Genomic DNA, 19,748 nt, shown 5'->3' with positions numbered 1-19,748 from the left:
CTCACTGTAATATAGATTCTATTTGCAACCTAGTAGTAGAGAGAAGAGCAAAATCTGACTCTTCACACCTGTACTGCTGAGGTTGAGCCATTTTGTACTATGACTCTTAAATTTTAAATTTAAAAGGTACCTTGATATTAAGCCCAAACGTGTAAAGAATGTCAAACCAGAGGATGTCAGCCCTTCATATTTTTTTCACTTGTATTCTCTGTGAATTGCACATCAGAAAAATGTCTTACCTATATATTTAAAAATAAAAAAATTAAAAATGGCAACACTGACCTTGACCATCTTTAACTGTAGTACAGTGGCGATCTAAGAGAAGCATAAATTCACAGCTATACCAGTGTTACCTTGCCTCTTCTCCATGCCCTCTTTCCAGCATATGGCATTGGTTCCTACTTGATCCTGTGATGATCCAACTGAGGGAGCTAAACTGGCAGAACCCAATTCCTCTCTTCAGTCCTTCCTTCTCTGTACCCTCCCCAAACAAGGAGCTAACTCAAAGCTCATTTAGTGCCCTGAGTCACTAATAGACTGTCAGGCAAATAGCATTTTAACAAAGAGTAGAGGATAGGACTATGGAACAGAAATATCACCTGTGTGGAAAAATTGAGACAAAAAGGTGAAACTTAGTTGCAAAGACATACTTAGGTTGAGCGCTCTAGTCTGTATTTTTTGCAGACAGGTCTGTATTGTTTGGGAGAGAAAACTTAAATATATGGCAGAGCTCAAGAGATTTTACTGGCATATATTGGACAAGTTTGAATCATTAATTTCTTGTATAACCATCCACATTTATATTTTTCTTCTTCTGAATTTTTGAAGTTTAAATTGTAGTGTTAGTATTTCTATTTTTGATTTCTCGATCCCTGCAAAAATGTACTACTAGTAGTAACTAACAGCAGCAGCTTCCTGGAAATATTGTCAGATAAGCGACAAACTGAGACTGATGCTTTCTTGATAATTTCACATAACAGAGGTAACTTCTGCATAGTGAATACATGCAGTTTGAATGTGAAATATGTAGTATCTGAGAGGAGAAAACCATTGTTTGCAGTAGTCATTTTAGAAATATTATTTAGGACTTGCAGCCCATAGTTATAAAAGAAATGAAATATGTTTCAGATTGTCTGCATTGTTACTCAGTAAAATTTCTGTCTTATACAGTTAACGGGGTTTATTTTTGTAAAATATTTTTCTTAATTCCTTTTTTCAGATCGTAGTAAAGCTGAAATGGATCTGAAAGAGTTGAGTGAGTCAGTCCAACAACAGTCCACCCCTGTGCCACTCATTTCACCAAAACGGCAGATACGTAGTAGGTTCCAGCTTAATCTTGACAAGACAATAGAGAGTTGTAAAGCGCAACTTGGTAAGTATGTTGCAAGAATTAAATGGAAACCTGAAGCATACACTTGAGGAAACTTTAGAATAGAGTTTGAAGAAAGTTTTGAAAATGTAAATCCTTAAGTATTTTATGCATTAAAGCAAAATCAGAGGATATTTGAACTCTTTCAGGCAAATAGTACTTAGCTATTTTAATTAAAAGTGTAGTAGAAAATGTTTCAAATTTTTGTCAAAAAGCTTTCATCTTTTAATCTGATTTTGTACCATTCTGATTTAGATAGTATGCCAGAATTATAGTCTTACTATTTGCTTGTAATTTTAAAAATTCAAAAACTATACCTAGCTCATTCCAATTCCACATGTTTTTGATATATCTGGTCACACAGGAGCTGGATGTTGTTACAAAATATTAGTACTTTACAGCACTTAGCAGGTATTAAAGACTTTGTAGGTACTGAAAATTATAATTTCTTCTAACAACACTTGTGGAGTCTAAAATTGTATGTGCAGAAATCTCTTTACCTGATTGAGCTTACTTACATAGTGTTACTGATTTTTACGGTGATGGTGTGTGGATAAAAATTATTCCTGTGCATATTTACCAGCATTGGTCCTAGGTTAAACAAGTCTACAACTTGCATGTAAAGGAAAAAAAAGCAGTGAAAGGAGGACTGTTAAATCCGAAAGAGATACGATTTGGAATATGTGAAAGGTGATCCTTGCATATTTTGATACTGAGATAGGTCACTAAGGGAGGTGTTGAAAGCTTAAGAGCTTAAGGACTAACAGTTAAGATAATGGTATGAATGTATTTTATTCTAGTATATAGAGTATTTTTTGCTAATGTCAGTCAGTCTGATGTCAGTGTGGAATGTACCTTCCTTCCCACAATTAGGAATAAATGAAATATCTGAAGCTGTTTATACTGCAGTAGAACACAGTGACTCTGAAGATTCAGAAAAATCTGACACCAGTGACAGTGAATATAGTGATGAGGATCAGAAATCAAAGAATGATCAAGAAGATGGAGAGGACAAGGAAGGTGCAAGAAGTGACAAAGAATCATTGACATTGAAAAAAAAACCTAAGCCCCTATCTCAGAATGAAGACAAGGAAGAACTTAAATGCACAAGTCCAGAAGTGGAGAAAACAGATGATTCAGTTAAAGAAAAGACAATTACAGATGCTGAAAAAGAATTTTCTGAAAAGGGAAAAAGTTTGCAACATCCTGCAAAAGAAAAACTGAAAGGTAAAGACGAAACAGACTCTCCAACTGTGCATCTAGGGCTGGACTCTGATTCTGAGAGTGAACTTGTCATCGATCTAGGAGATGATCATTGCGGGCGTGAAGGACGGAAAGCCAAGAAAGAGCCTAAAGAGCTGCCTTCTAAACAAGATGGTAGGGTGAAATGTTTCTGTTCTTTTTTTTCCCCTCCCTTTTACTTTAGCACTATTGTCTAACCCAGGTTACAGGATGCCTTCGATTTTAACTTTTTTATCGCATTAAGGTGCCTCCTAAACAAGATTGTAGAGTGATTTTTTTTTTTTTTTTTTTTTACACTTTACATTAGGACTATTATCGAAACCAAATTAAATGAAACTTGAAGCCTTAGCAGTTAGCTCTTTATTTACTGCATTAAAATATTTAAAAAAAAACTCTGCCAAAACTAATGATTTGTGTGAATGATTTTTCATTCAAATCAAAAGTCTTTCATTGAGTTTGCTTTCAGCAGCATAGAACCGTAAACATACATAATGTGTTCTGTCACCAATTTAGAGTTCTTTTCGCAAATTTTTACGTTCACTTGAAACTTCAACATTTCCATAGACCTCCCAAAATCATAGCAGCAGCAGAAGTTGGAATTAAATCTATACTGTAAGTTATATAATGTCCAGTTAAAGTTAATGTAAACACTGTCATTGGTAGTCAAAAGAACAGATAAATCGTATGTATGGTCCCTTAGTGCTTTCATGTGTTAGTAGAAGTAAAAAGAAAGCATACTGAGCTACAGAGTAGCATGCTGTTGCTATCTGTGCTCTGCATGTTAGCTTTTTGATGAAAAAAATAGAAAAACAGAACAAATTGAAATGATAAGATTCAAAACAAATATTCTTCATATTATTTTCTCTCCTATGTTATATAGCATGTTGGCTCAATCATTTTATTTAAAACATTTATAATGTTTTCACTCAGTTTGCTAAGTATACTAAGAAGACAGCTTATTTAGTGCTTCTCTATTTTGAATCTTAAAAAATGGAATTCAATGGATAAATACTACTATGAGATTGTCAAGAAAATAGACATACACGTTAAACTAAAAATGGTAGACATATTACTTTGAGGAGATATACAATTTCTGTTTCTTGTTTTATTTAAAAATTGATTAATCAAGGCAGCTATATTAATTTCCAAATCACTGATTCAATTTGTGACCTAAATTAGTGATGATTGAAATAGTAAGTTACCCAGGCTAAAATTTGACTCTGATACATAGGCAAAAGAATGAAATTAAAAGTGGGTTTAAATAGTTATATAAAAATGATATGATTATTCTCCAGATATAAGTTGTCCTGTGCATGATTCCAAGGCTCATATCTTTATGCATGATTCTCAGATACTAAAATCCTTTTGTTCATTGAGGAGACCTGATGCATGCAGATCTGAAGGTCTGTGCTCCCTTATTTGAAAACTGACAATGCAGCAGCCCTCTCTTTCAGGCATCATCTTCCTGGCCATAACTTAAGAAGAATCATCCAGTTTCTAAAATGCGTTGTTCCTGAAGATTAGCTCATGTCCATTTGAATGTACTGGAGCCAGTGGGATCAAGAGTCCTGTTGTATCAATTGCCCCAAGCTCAGACAGGTTGCCAAGAGAACCACCCAGCTTCATTACCCCTTTTCAGTTGGTGCTGTAAAGGGGATGGACTACTTTTGGCTTTTGCAGGGGCGGAGGGAAAAGATCTCTAGACCTTTAGGAAGGGAGTTTCTCAATTTCTTTAGTGTTTTGGTCATGTGAGAGAAAAGGATTCTCTAGCCACTGGATTTTGAAAATAAATTAACATGTTCCAGGTGAGCTGGAATATATATAATGCCTCTCTGTGGGCCCCAGTGTACCAGTTATTCAACAAGTGATGAATCCTCAGTAAGAGCGGGCAGTGGTGAATCACAAGGAATTACCATTTCTAATCGAAGTCAAACTCTACATCTTCCGCTGCATGACTAGAGAATATGCTATTTTTCTTATAAGTTGAAATTGAATTTAAAACAATTTAATTTTCACGTTTTGCCTATTTGACAGTCTTGTACATGACAGATAGAAATTGATTTTCAAATTTATTTACTTGCTCTGTAAGGATTTTCTCAGATGCAAGTGGTTCAACGATGAAGGAGCTGACTGGACAGAACAAAGCTTAACTATTTATTGCCATGCTTTTGTTGAAGGGATAAAGGTCCTGAATGGGTATCACAACTCTAGTGTGAATAATTTTCTCACATATTCCTTTTAACTGAACAAGGTTTTCATGTGTCCAGTGTTACCTTTTTGTTATTTGTTATGGATTGAGAATTCCTGCCTTTTCTTTTCCTGACTTGACAAACAGATAATGATGGGATATTATATTCTAGTTCTTGGCCTAATGACATTGCCTGTTTAAGAACTTTTGCTTAAGGTCTGTCTGTAAGCAGTTTTATTCTGGCTAATGCAGCTTGTTAAAAGATAACAGCTGCTTTGCTGAGTGGATATCTTAAAGAATTACTTGTCTTTTACCGTTTCACAGAAGAGGACTTGCTAAAGTCATATCAGTCATAACAAGAAAATATGTTTGAGAACATCTATTGAAGTAATTCACAAACCATTGCAGTGAAGAGATATATATATATTTTTTTTTTAACTAATATTAATGTTTTCCTGTCAGGCTGCATAGCAGGGGAGTAGGTTCTGGTACGTGAAAAACCTATAAACTCTGAAAGACTTTACAATGAGTGTAGAAGTCTTAAATACACTGTATTTGATGGTCAATACCAGTTCACCTTTGTTTTGAAGGGTTTTTTTAACATGCTGTTCCTTCATTTATTTGGTATTGCTATGGTTGAAATTTAAAATTTGAAGAAAAATTATTTTTCCTTTTAGCTGATTGTTCCTTTTGAGTGTATTGACTTTTCTTCTTAAAAGAATTGGAATAACAGATGTTAGTGGTAACTCACAAACATCCTAACAGATGCTAACCTCTCACATACCTTCCAGAGAAAGTCAGGCTGATTTTCTTAATTTTTTGCTTTTTGTTTTACTTAATGGCTAGCATTTCTGAATTCCCACCAGCTTATAGTAAATGAGTTTACTGGTAGAATTTCAATTACTTCTTGAAGAAGTAATAATTCAGAGTACAGTGGGAGATGCATATTACTCTTCTTTTCAAAAAAAAAAAAAGAAGAAAAGATAGGAAATTATAGATCAGATGAGACGATGAAAAGCTCGTATTATATTTTACGTTTGTTTAGTCGTAGGTAAAACTCCACCTTCTTCTAGTGCAAGCACTCAGCCTCCACCAGAAACTCCAGTACTTACCCGCTCTGCAGCCCAGACTCCGCCAGCTGGCATAACAGCGACTACTAGTGCTACTTCTACTGTCAGTGCTCCATCTGCAGCCACTGGAAGCCCTGTGAAAAAGCAGAGGCCTCTACTACCTAAGGAAACTGCGCCTGCTGTGCAGCGAGTAGTGTGGAATTCCTCAAATAAATTTCAGACATCTTCTCAGAAATGGCACATGCAGAAGGTGCAGAGACAGCAGCAACAGCAGCAGAGCCAGCAGTCTCAGTCACAGCAACCTCAGTCCTCTCAAGGGACAAGATATCAGACAAGACAAGCAGTTAAAGGTATACACTTTCTAACTCAATGTGCCAGTGATGCCATAATTCCCCAGTAGTGATCTCAGTGCTCCAAGGCTGCCTAACCGGGAATTCCTCCATATAAACAGAATCTCAAAGTGTGATTCTACTCTGATAAGTGACTTTAAAAGTACAACAGCTTATTCACCATACCTGCTTTTTCTGGTGTGTATTTAGAGTCATGCCTGCTTATTATAATGACAAAAAGTTTGTATGTGTATCTGTATATATATTTCTGCCATTCTCAACTATCATAGATCTGGAAGAGCAAACTGAATTATTTTCTAGATTACATGGAACTCAGTTCCAGTTACATGATTATCTACAAACTGTATCTAGCTCCTTCTGACCAGAAGCTGATTCGTTCAGTTTTTCATAGACTATAATTTGAGGACAGAGAAATTACCTAGGCTGCATTGGTCTTTGAAATCTCTGTTGCTAATGAGAATAATCAACTTGACAGGACTGTGTTGCTAGTACACTGAAACAGCAATGGCACTTTGAAATGTTTTCACAACTCTCTTCTTGTCATCCCTTTGCCAGAGGTTTCCCTAGTAATAGACATATGCTAATATAAGACTGTGCCTCAACTGCTTCACTTCACAGACAAGCAACTTTATGCAAATCTGTCTTTACTAGTAATTTCAAGTTAATAAACTAGACTGTTGACTTTGTCCAATAGATACAAATATTTTCCATTCTGCTAACACTGCTGTCAAGGCATTAATTTCTGACAGGAGAGAAGTGTAAGTAACAAGGAGCTCATACATACACATATCCATGATGTCTGTATGTTCCCAAACTGCTTTTGTGACAGTCCTTTTAGAGTAAGAAGCAGTATCCTTCTACATGTAGACTGTGGCTTTGATACAGAATATTCATTGAGAAAAATAAATGTGAAAATCTGTGAATTCTTATTTTTACTAGATTCATACTTCTATATAAGGGCTTAATAGTACAGACTGAACTTTAAATATTCAGTATTTAGGTTTGTTTTTAAATATATTTACTATTTAGTGCATCATAGCTATGTTCTGTCATAAGTATTATAGACTAGAAATAGATGAAAATACTGTAAAATGTATAGCTTTCTTATATATTAAATTGGTGTAAATGAAAGAATACTACATATAGGTAATTTGAAGAAGTTCTTTTACTTCCAAAAATTATGTTTTGAGGATGTAAGCAACTGACAGACCTTTTATAATGTGAATCACTAAAAATAGATTGAAATATGAATAATATGAAATATGAAAAAAATAAAAAACAAAAGTCTGAGATTCATTAGGGATGAAAAGGTGAGGCTTTTCTTATTTTGATTTTTACTCTCATTTTTGAAGTAAGATGGCTTAAGATTATGAGGAAGGGTGAGCAAAGGTTTCTCATCCTGCATTTGAGTTTACACTGTGAATATGAATAAAACTGCTTTAATGAGTTAATCTAACCTTGCATCCCTTGCTGTGCAGCCAATCAAGGGCTATTGTTGAGCTGGATTTTATATATAGCAAACATGTCACAACAGAAAACTAACAATATTAATAGCATTAATTATGGAAACAGAATCAGGAAGTAAGACTAAAACAGAGTTTCTTGAACAGTGACTCACAAAATTTTGTTCCAAAGCAAGAAGAAAATAATTCATTAATAAACTTGAAAGATGTGACAAATGAAAATTTCAAAGACTAACCTGTGTTCATATGTATGATACTGGTCAAGAATTTTCCAAGTTTAGCGGTTAGGAAGTGAATTCCTAGGAAGTGGAATGGAGAAGTCCAAAACTGGGATAAATGAAGATTCAAGGGAGATTTTTGCATTAGCCACACTAAAAATTTTAAGTTTGGAAGTTGTATTTGCTTAGTTGCTTTCAAGCCTAATAACTGTTTATGTTCAGTGGCTGGGTGCTGTATAATTTGAGTATATGGCACTATTTTATAGATAATACAAGCTTTAGAAGGCTATGTGTGTACGTTTAATAGACATTAAAGTTAGAAGTTTGCCTGTTTATTTTCATATGCATTATGTGATTCGATAATCATCTGTATGTTTTCTTTTCTTAGCTGTGCAACAAAAAGAGATCACCCAGAGCACTTCTACATCAACTATAACCTTGGTTACAAGTAGTCAGCCTATTTCTATGGTTACCAGTTCTGGATCTGCAAGTACACTTTCTTCTTCAGTTAATACAGACTTGCCAATAGCAACAGCTTCAGCTGATGTGGCTGCAGATATTGCTAAATATACTAGCAAAGTAAGTTCTTGAGCAAGTTTTCCATGAAATTACTTTTGAAATTTCAAACTCTGAAATAAAAATTTTCTTTTGAAATTAATAAGCATTAGGTTGTTGTAAGTGGCAGATTTATATCTGCTGGGCAGTATCAGTGGCACGTTGGTGATAGAGCTCAGCCATCATTGTACAGCTGACTGAACACTGCCATTGTATGCCACAGTTTATATAGAATACACTTCAGTTGCCCTGATAATTTATATCTGTTCCCTGTTACATTTCCCCAGCTGCTTTTTATTGTTATGTTGCACTGTGTTTTGGACCATTTTTTGTCCCATACCCTTCTAAAGGTGTAGATATCCCCTCAGTATTTAGGAAAATGTCAAATTTACAGTAACATTAATATTTAATCATTTGTATTCAGTAACACATATGAAAGAAATAGTGCTGTTTTAAAACACTGTATGGCTTCATCATATGTTAACTTGTCATATTCATGCATTAAAACAAACCAAGTTGTAAATGAGAAGATGTATGGTGATACATGTATCCTCATAATGAATAGTGACAGTGAGGGGAGGGATATTAGCTTTTGGTATGCTTTCTTAGATCTTAAAATTAAAAAGTAAAAGCTAATACTATAAAAGTAATAAAGCTGAGTACCCAAAAGTTAAAAGTAGCAGAATTAATTTTGACTATCAACTTTCAATATCCTCCTCAACTGTATGTGTTTTGTGGGATTGTCAGTGATAAAGACTGTCAGTAAATGTCTTTTTTAATTCTTTTTTTGCATTGCATTGCATTTCTTTCCTAAATTTATTGTTACATTTTTTTGTTCGTAATCAATGGCATTTCCTGGAGGGAAGAAAGTAAATCAGCTTACCAGCTCAGGATTGTGGTGCAACAGTCAGTCTTGGCAGCATCACATGAAAAATCAGAATCCTAATCCAAAATTTTCTCTTCTGCCTTCTAAGCAGACTCAGACAAATATGTATATGGGTATGTGGCATTGTTGGTAGTAATATTAAGTAATATTAGCTTGATTAAAAGCAGGATAAAATAGAGATCTATTAAGAACGTACATCAAAGAAAGGTTTTCCTTTTGTCTTTCAGATGATGGATGCCATCAAAGGAACAATGACTGAAATATATAATGATCTTTCTAAAAATACCACTGGAAGTACAATAGCTGAGGTTAGTGTAAAATTTAAAAAAAAGCAAAACAATACTGCTTATATTTAACTTAGAAAGTTGTAAAATAGTATAATATGTATAAATTATGTATTCAAAAATTAAATAGAGATACATACCTTGTAATTGTACCTGCAAAATATTCTAAGTTAAGACTGTCTAGAAATCCTAGTTGCTGTGCTGTTGTAGAAGTCATGACTAAACTGGTAGAAAAATACATTGAAAACAATCAAATGGAGGCACTACATGCTAGGCAGAAAAAAGCAGTAAGCCATCAAGCCCAGATCCTTAAAGATATTTTAATTGTCTAGCTTCTTTGAGAATCTGTTTTTGTGTCTTGTTCTGCTTGAATTTACCAGAATGGTATCGGAAATGAATTAATTGTTACGTATCACTTTTAAAACATATATTTATCTACCAGAGCAAGAGGATTTTCATTTACTTAGATTTGCTATCTTAATTTTTTTTTAGCTTAGAGAAAGCTGATTATACAGTGTAAACGTATGTACAAACATGAGCAAGAGAAAGCTCAGAGTAGAAGTGTCTGATGGTTTGTTTGTTTTTGTTTTGACCAAAATAAGGAAGTTACCATTATGAGTAATGATATTTGTATTTCCAATCCACAGTGAATGAAAAACATACTTTCTGAAACCTAGTCTAGTAAAAAAAAAAAAAAAAAAAAAAAAAAAAAAAAAAACGAATAGAAACAAAACTTGAGGGACAGGATTTTGAATCCAGTCAGAGAAATTTGAGGCTTAACTAATTTTGGAGGAAGCAAGACTAAATTTAATAGAAATGCTTTATGTTTTCAAATGAACTTTTCTAGGAAAATCAGGCATTTAGAATACTTTAGACTTTGGATTTTGGTTGACTATGGTTCTCATACTAATGAAAAGGAGCTTTAGTGTAATTGATGATCAGGCTTTTTATTTTGGGCATGTTTCTCTATATAATAATTACTATGTACTGCACACTGTTATTATTAAATCTTAACTCTTTAATATTTAGATTCGTCGTTTGAGGATTGAGATAGAAAAACTTCAATGGTTACATCAACAAGAACTCTCGGAAATGAAGCACAATCTAGGTATGAAACCAGCAGTCCAAAAGCGTTTGTCAGTTTTGGTCATAAACAGAAAATACTGGTGGTATACATTACCTTCGTCATATGATAATACAAATTGTCCATGTGAAGGATAGAAGACATTACAGAATGTGCTATGATGATGTTAACGGACACCTTTCCAGTACATATTCAAAGTTACTTTTATCTGTGCATCTTAGTAAACAACAGATGTTACTTTAGCCCTGTGAGAGGAATTTAGGCTACAGAGGACTTCTGTAAGGACACAATAACTCATTTCTTAATTCGTGGGTCATTGGATAACCTGTCTTTATAAGACACTCCGTTAGAGGTATTTTATGCTGGTTAGTTTGTGCTAATTCTTATATGAACAATATCCATAGTAATATGGATTTGGATATGACAGAATAGATCCTGTCAATATAGCTTGCAGGATCACATGCGTCCTCTCAGATCCGTGGAATTTGTAGCGGACATTGTGGTTCAGACTTGTTGATAGCAGATTTTATTTTTAAAATAAATTGACTGATCTTCAGCCTTTACTCAGTCTTGATGTCACTCTGTCAGTGAAAAGAGATCAAAATACTGGCTTAAATAGAAGGGATTCCTCCAAAGAGGAAGATTTCTACCTCAACATTCACTGAACTATATGGGCAGTTAAAATGAGTCTCCTCTTAAAGTATATTTATTGAATCCAGTGGCTGGTGAAAAGGTTGCAATCGAGTGAGAAAAAGTTAAGTCTCCTTTAACCTACATGCAATCCAAACTGCCCTAGGACTGTATAATACTATCCTAGTCCACCTTTTGCCTTTTTTTTTCAGAGCACATCTGGAATGGAGGTGGGAACCAAGGGCTGAATTTTTGCAACTGAGTAGGTCCATATTCAAATTCATGCCTTTGGTTTGTTCATAGCATTTTGCTCTTTCAAATCAGAGCAGGCCAGTTTCTCCACCTCTGCAGTCCAGTTATAGCACTCTTCAGAATTACTTGAGTACAGCAACATCTTGGCTGCCTCTCACAGAATGACTGAATGTCTAAAGTCAGAAATTAAAAAAAAATAATTCTTTGGGGTCACCAATCCTACAGTACTGATTTAAATAAACACCTTTAATAGTATTTTGAAAGTATGTCAGCTTCAGAGTGTTTCAGAAGACTCAAAAGATTCATCCTAAGTCAAGATAGCTGCCATTGGAATGCTTTATTCATACTTGCCCACTTTCTTAAACTTTATGTCTCTCCCTACTCGTAATGATCACCAAGGTATCCGTTTACAGCTACATCAATAATGGGTGCTGCTCAGAGCAGTCCTAAAGCTAGACTCAAATTTACAGCTTTATTCCAGTGGTGGTATGCCTTTACAGCTTTATTGATGTCCCTATTGCAACTTCCATATTTTTCTTTGTAAAGAAACCACAGTACAATGAAAGTGATCAGCTGTTACTTATTCATAAGGAAAGAGAGAGAAATATGATTCTCTGTGGAGACATTTTTGTCTTTTAAAAACAAAATCGGTTAATAGCAGCTTTTTGTGTTTATGCTGCACCTGGTACACCTGCATTCTGATCCTTTGTGGGACATTTAGGAGTAAAGTGTTAAATAAATGGTAGGTAATGATTAAGGGTAAAAATGATGCTGGCAGAATAAGAAAAGGGGATGGAAGACTTGTTTGTTCAGGAAGTGTGAATCAGAAATTGCCAAGCTCGTGGAATCTTTTAAGTTGCATTTAGCTGCAATTTCATATTGATTTTTAATCTTAGAAAAATTACTGGTTTTCACATTTCTATTGGGAAAATATGCAAACTTATCTTTCTTTGTATCTTGAGTAGAACTAACAATGGCTGAAATGCGTCAGAGTCTAGAACAGGAACGAGATCGTTTGATTGCTGAGGTGAAAAAGCAGCTGGAATTGGAAAAGCAGCAAGCAGTGGATGAAACTAAAAAGAAGCAGTGGTGTGCCAACTGCAAGAAAGAGGCCATTTTTTATTGCTGTTGGAATACCAGCTACTGTGATTATCCCTGCCAACAAGCTCACTGGCCTGAGCATATGAAATCCTGCACACAGTCAGGTAATCTTGCTCTGGATTGTTTATTTCACAACTGAGGGAATTAGGGTAGACGGAATTTACAATGATTCAATATTCTTCATTTGCATGGGTGCAGATGTGCCTGTGAAGAAGAGTGACTGTGGACTGGTACATGAGTAGTGATTATTTTCTTTCTTTCTTTCTTTTTAAATTTTAGCTACTGCAACACAGCAAGAAACAGATACTGAAATTAGCACAGAAACCTTAAATAAATCATCCCAGCCCAGTTCGAGTGTGCAGCCTGCACCCACAGAAACAGCCAGCGTCCCTAAGGAAAAGGAAGGTTCAACCGATAAAAGCAAAGAGAGTGTTACAGTGAGTATCATTGTAGTCGCTTCAAACAAAAGTAATACGTAAGATTTCTCTTAAATCTACCCCTAAAGGTTTCCCTCGATCAGCCAGGAATTCTTGACCATTTGTATATTTCAAAAAGTGTGATTTGGGGAGTGAGATAGGGAGTTGTGTTTTTTTTCTTCATCTTGGCAAAAAAACTCCTTCTGTCCTCTGGGAACACCCTTTCCCCTCCACTCATTCCCAATGAAACCTTGTGTTGGCTTGACTCATCCTTCCAGCCAAGGGGGACTGGACCTCTTTCTCTCTCTCTCTCCAGGACCCATCAGTGTAGCTTCTGGTCTGGATCTTTCGATACAAGTTGCCTTCTGATAAGCAATACTGACTGCAGCACTTCCAAGCCCTTCTTGCCTGGGGGTTCAGAGGCCAAGCTCAAGACCTGCATTCAAATCAACTTACTTTATCACAACAGACTGCCACTAGGGTACCACAATGTTTCATAACACTGATACAACAATTCACCTGGATCTACAGTTAACGGAGCAGTGTGCAGTTACGATATCCTCCATAGCATCTACTCTGATAGCATTCAGTAGGCAAGGATGAGCAAATGCTCTAATAAAAGGGACTTAACATTGCATATATAGAAAAATGTTTAGAGAAAACATTCTGCTTCATAGGTAGGGCTTGACTATTACCAATTTCAGCAGCGTTTTTCTTCTGCCCTTGCAAGGTTTATTAAATGAAAAATTTTATGGGGGGCTGATCTTTCAGACCCTTTCACATGATCCCCCACATCACTAGGAGCCTTGTTGTATTTTAAAATATCAAAAGCAAACTAATGTTTTTCACTAGTATTGTGATTCCAGCATGATGTCTCATTGAGGTAGTCCTCTAGAATTGGGAAGCATAGTAGAGAGCTGTGTTCATTTCTTGGCACTTTTGGTACTGACTGGTGTTGTATCTCTGGACATGACGTCCTCCAAAGGAGTAACTTGGGAAACAGTTTTGAAAAGGGAAAGAAGGATGTGCTGTTCCACCAGAATGCTTTGGTGAAGCTAATTGAACTTCTGTGGCTCAGCCAATGTTCAAATGCATTGTTGTGGCTGCACATCCTTTGCGTTACTGAGAGGAAGGTCAAATTACCAAGACTTCTGCCAGGGAATATTCCAATTATGCAAATCTGGAATTGCTTTCACATAGGCTGAAACATCATGCTGTATACATTGATCATGTTCATAGTTTGAATTTTGTTTTGTTAACGAGGAAGTAACCTGTGAATTCATTAAGATAAAAAAATTTTAACACAAAACATCCAACATAAATTTCATATAATAATAACTAGGTGGAATTTATGTAAAAGCTGAGACTTCTACTGAGGTTGCCTGTGCTGTCTCTGCAGATAGCAACAGGTGTGACAAGCAACCAGCCTATAAAACTGGTCCAGGTACCGCAGACCACCACCTATATTCCAACTACTCAACCCACAATTGTAAGTACAACATCATCATTTAAAGTCTGCAGTAGCACTGTTCCTGGCATTAAAATTGCTCAGTATTTCTGGGGGGTCGTTTCCGTCTGCTGTTCTATCAAGATATGAATTCACTGGTATAGTCTCAGCTTGCAGTGCAAAATGTCTTATTTTGCCGTGCAACATTCCACCCTTGGCATATCTTTCATTTCATCATTGACTATAACAAGGATTCAGACATTGTCATTAAGTATAGCTAGGGCACTGAGGACAGTCAGACTTCCATTATACATTATTATGTTAGTTATTTGTCCATTTCATGTACTTACTTGACCACAACATCAATGTAAATATGTGGAATTCATTTTAAATATCTTTTAAATATCTTTTTGTCTGTGATATCCTAAAAAGATTTAACTAATCCTGAGCTATGCTTGATATTCTTGTGACATCTCAGTAACTATGAGGGAAAATATACATTCATCAGTAGTGCATCTCCTAGGCAGTCTTGTACATTAGCATTATGAAATTATCAGAAATAGCATTGGAATCAATCTTGGTTTTTTTTCCATTGAAAATTAACCGAGGACTCTCGAATTTCCTAATGTTAGTCACCAAGGTAGGACAAAAGTGAGTTCATTTTTGTATTTTAATGCGCCATAATATCACATTCTTTTAACTGGTCATGTTCTGCAGTGCTCAGTTCAGAGAGTGTGAGATCTGAGCTGACGTTCTACTTTCCAAAAAGAAAAATGCTTTCATTGCACTGGTAACTGAACTGCATGTCCAGTTTCAGCAGAGGGCTCAACAGGAGAAACTCATGTTTAAGTAACTTCAGTTCATTTTCTGACTGAAGTTAAATAATTTATTAATTTTCATATTGTGATTGTGAGGCCTAATTTACTATACAAGTGTGTGTGTGTGTGTATAGTAAATTGTATTTACATATACATATATTTTATACACATACACACATATATGTGTGGCAGCAGCAACATACATGTGTGGATGTGTATATATGTCTGTGTGTACACACAGTATTTCATAGCCATCATACTCCATACAAAAATGTTATTGCTTTTAGTGGGTATCATGATTTTTTTCACATTCCTAACAGCATTTTAACTCAACTCATTTTATCTCAACTGAGAGCACTGGGCATTTTCACAAGATTGGCCCTATGTTACTTAGACTGAGTTGCTATAACAACAAGGTTTTATATGTGTTTTAAAATGAATAGCAAACATCAAACAAATTAGATTCTTTGTGAATAGCTGAGAGGTTTTATGATCATAAAGTGGTTTCATGTTATATTGAGAAAAACAGCCGTTATCTTCATCAGTTTTCTGTAATACAAAGCATATTGAGTTATGTAAAACATAATTGGAAAGTTTGAAAGGTTTCAGCCTTTATTTGTGCATGTTTAAAACTTTGTACACATATTTGCATAAGTCTTGCACAGCTACAGGCGCTCTGTATGCTATTGATTGCACGTGCAATTTAAATATTTTTAAACCTTAGTGCATGTTAATATGTATGCAGAATGTACATTTGTGAAAAACTGTCAGAGGTGGAAAAATTACCTCTCAGGGAATGATCTTAACACATTTAAAGAGTCTTGCACATTCCATATCCTGATCACTGTAAAAATTGAAACTTATTTTTTCATTTGTCTACGTGTGTATATTTAAAAGATCATTGTGGCAACCTTAAGTTTCCCACCTATAGTACTAATAATGACTTAATATAATGGCTTCTTTAGGCTTCAACTTGCACTTTGTTTCCAACCTGGAATTTCTTCCTCTGAACAACTTCCAGTAAATCTTCTTTGTACCATTTCCTCTTTACACATCTGAAGTCCTTTGATTACCAAATAGCAGTAATCTTGAATTTATCTAGCAGATTTATTCCATGTTTAGTTTTTATTCTTTTTGCAGTTAAAATGTGGTGAAAATATGAATTCATCATCTTTACATTCCAGGGAATGGAATGGTAGGCTTCTGGAAGACATTAGACTTTGTCACAGAGTCGCTGATAAACACTCTATGCTGTAATCTCTGTAGGGATATTCACAACCTTTGCTGAATACCATAAAGACACTAATGTGGTTCCTTAAAACAGTGTGGGGAAACATTGGGCTTCAGTGAATTTGTATTTCTTTTTCCATATTCTCTTTGGAATTATACTCTAACATCATGGGAAAGGCCTGTGCATCCCTTTCAGATTCCTCAAAATATCACTTCTTGTTTCTTCCACAATAAAATATTGTGAGCTGAAATGGATGCATTTGTTTGATCATCAGTCTTGCATCAGTGAAACTGTATCAAAACATATTGTATGGTATAGAATTGCTAAACTTCCTCACATTTCTTGAGGAAGGTTAAGATTCAGACTCAAGATTCAATAAATCTTTTTCTAGATCTTGCAGAGTGATGTGACCTTGACCAGATTGTTTAACATTCTTGTGCCTTTGTCTCTCCATCTGTAGAATCTATTACTATAGAGATGTCCTGAAGCTTCCATTGTTAAATTTCTAAATCATGATCTGTATGATGAAAGTGCAAAGTTTATTCTATATTAGTATTTTTGCAGGGAGTACAAGACAGTTTCCAGTAATGCTGATGGTTTTGTTATTGATTTATGCAAAAGTTAACTTAAAGTACTTTTTGTTCAAACAAATGTTCTATGTTCTCTTCTGTGTCAACTGAATGCATGGAGGAGTTCTTTTGGGGAAAAAGATTTAAGTAATGTGTAATGAGAATATGCTTTTAAATAAGGGTATTTTTGTACTCCAGTTTCATTCATCAAAACTCTTTTGCAAATGACAAAGGATTTTCTTAACCCTTTTCGCTTTCCGTGTGTATTAGTTTAGGGAAAATACATAACTGGATTTAATAACTGAAAAGCAAATACTCCAAGCATAGGCAGAGTATGTACAGTACCTACCTTCTCCTGTAATTATAAAGTAATAGTAATAAAGAAAAAACCCTTGGCTCATAGGAAAGTGAGTAAAACACTAATTTCTCTCTTGGAATGAGGTAATACTGTGGTAATAAAGGTATTAATTCTTGCACAAAATTAGAACTTACTCTGGATTTTCCCTGGAAAATAAATCTCTGTTTCTGTGGTCATGTTTATGTGACCTTTAATATAACAATATGTTTCTCTTGGTTTTAATCCACAGACCATTCCTGTAGTGGTAAGTCCTTCTGCTGGGACAGTGGCAATGAGAACTGGAGTTCAGTATGTTCAGACCACAATGCCAGTCCAAGTACGAAGAGCCTAACTGCTAACAAGAAGTCCGTACAATTGTTGGAATAAATAAATCTGTCTAATAGAAATGTGAAAAATAAACACAGTTCTTTGGATTAACCTCAAAGGTTCAGACTTTAGCTTTGTATATGTGTACAAAGCATTTACTACACTACATTAATGTAAAGCATTAGTGCTGGCTTAAAAAAGCAGAGGACAGGTAAGATCCATGTTAAATCTATGCTTCTTCTGTAAATAATGTACAATTTGTGGATGTCATTAAAGTTAGAGTACCATCTCCTTTTTATATTTGTATTGACTTTAACTTATAAAGAGTGTTTGAAGTTGGTAAAGGAAGGTTTAAAACAGCCTTATCACATGCTAACACTGAAAACTGGTCTTGGGAAATTGCAGTTGTACATCAAATCACTTGATGTTTGGTAATCAGGAGAATGAACAACATGATTTGCATTTGGATTGAGAACAATTTCTGCACTTTGAAACTCTTAAAATTTCTTTTTGTGCAACCAAATGATGAAGTGTATCTGTTCAGTTAATTGTCTTAGGCAAATTATGACATTTCCAATCTGTGGACCTGCAAGACATAAAGAGGAGTATTTACCTTGTTTTTTTTACAATGACCAGACTGTTAAAATTTATATTGTTTACAGGAAACAAATTAAATTTAATTCAGCCTAATATCAGAAAAGTTGGAAAGAGTAACACCAGCTGGTTGATAGCATGATTTCTGATCAGTGATATCAAAGACAAGAAAAGTAGAGCTTTTTCGTATGCTTCACAGTTCAGTTTTCTTTTTTAAAAAAATCATCTAAAAAGGACTTTGAAATGTTTTTCAAATGGAACAAGAACTAGATGTGGAGAAAAATATAGATCAGGAAACATGGGTAAAGGACTTTTGATGCTGGGCCAGAGCATGTATTATTTATATGATGGAATTTATGTTTTTATGTAAGCATGAAACAGTACAGTATGAGAGAAAGTAACCCATAAAAATGCTGTCTGTTACACTTATACTGTAGTACCATTTTGTATGTTGTGTAAAACGAAAGCATTGAACAAAGCAAAGGTGATGTATGTATATGAGAAAATTAATTGTATGATATCATTCCAGTACATTTTGTTGTACATTTTAGTCGTGTTGATTTCTCCCATTGTTTATAAAAGAATGCGGTTTGTACAGTCTCCAGCTAGTACCCATATTAGAGGGAAAAAAGTATTAGAAAAAGAAAGCGAGAACAGAATATTCGTGAATTGCAGTTGTGTCAAAAATAGCCTAGCTGGCCTTATTTGTGAAGCATAATTGCTTTTAGCATATGGAAGTATTTTTTCACATTTTCTTTGTATAAAATTTGTATTAAACTTAAATATCTTTTTCGATGATTGTGTTTCTTTGTGACTGATACAGGTGACACACACAATATGCTTTGGATTTCTCCAGTTTTTCAAGAAACTTCACGATTTTTTTATTAAACTCTTTTAGAAAAATGGTTTGTGTTCCTGGATTTCCAGTTTCCTTCAATCTGGATGAGTGTATATTTCTGCATAGACTCCAGATCATAGATACCTGTGTTAGGGTGTTCAGTCTCAGAAGTGTGTGACTTTCGAATCTAAACTCATCAAATTGAGAAAAATCAAAGCAGAGCTGGCAGTGTGTAAATAAGAAGCCACTTATGTATAAAACTCAGTAAGCATTCATTTTATCTCATTGTTAGTAGTAACAAAGATTCAGTGTTTACAATGAATCTTTATTCATTACTTGGATTGAGGGTAGACCATTATGGACTGGTATTTATAGTCTTGTTAGTTGTATCTGCAGGTTAGAGGTAGGGGATTCCATGATGAGTACTGCTGTAGTCCTCTTAAGAGCTCATGAACTGGGCAAGACTACTGTGTGTCTTA

General features: G+C 34.9%; 1 protein-coding gene across 9 annotated transcripts in view; it reads left to right on the top strand.

Annotated features, from left to right (window-relative positions):
* Window positions 1-19,299, top strand: part of ZMYND8 (zinc finger MYND-type containing 8) — an 83,659-nt gene extending 64,360 nt beyond the window's left edge. For 4 of the 9 annotated variants that reach the window (XM_062588921.1, XM_062588923.1, XM_062588920.1 and 1 more), the window contains exons 13-22: window positions 1,220-1,372; window positions 2,243-2,746; window positions 5,845-6,219; window positions 8,289-8,479; window positions 9,569-9,649; window positions 10,655-10,733; window positions 12,557-12,796; window positions 12,972-13,129; window positions 14,508-14,597; window positions 17,761-19,299. In XM_062588921.1, coding sequence (XP_062444905.1) covers window positions 1,220-1,372; window positions 2,243-2,746; window positions 5,845-6,219; window positions 8,289-8,479; window positions 9,569-9,649; window positions 10,655-10,733; window positions 12,557-12,796; window positions 12,972-13,129; window positions 14,508-14,597; window positions 17,761-17,862 — 1,973 coding nt within the window. In that variant the 3' untranslated portion in view covers window positions 17,863-19,299. Of the gene's footprint in view, window positions 1-1,219; window positions 1,373-2,242; window positions 2,747-5,844; window positions 6,220-8,288; window positions 8,480-9,568; window positions 9,650-10,654; window positions 10,734-12,556; window positions 12,797-12,971; window positions 13,130-13,424; window positions 14,598-17,760 lie in introns of those variants that run through there. The other 5 variants (XM_062588928.1, XM_062588927.1, XR_009960039.1 and 2 more) reach the window with 4 other exon arrangements.
* Window positions 19,300-19,748: the final 449 nt, after the last annotated feature.

The sequence above is a fragment of the Rhea pennata genome, chromosome 16 (assembly GCF_028389875.1).
Source record: "Rhea pennata isolate bPtePen1 chromosome 16, bPtePen1.pri, whole genome shotgun sequence".
Taxonomy (NCBI): Eukaryota; Metazoa; Chordata; class Aves; order Rheiformes; family Rheidae; genus Rhea; species Rhea pennata.
This window is presented reverse-complemented; position numbering and strand designations above follow the sequence as displayed.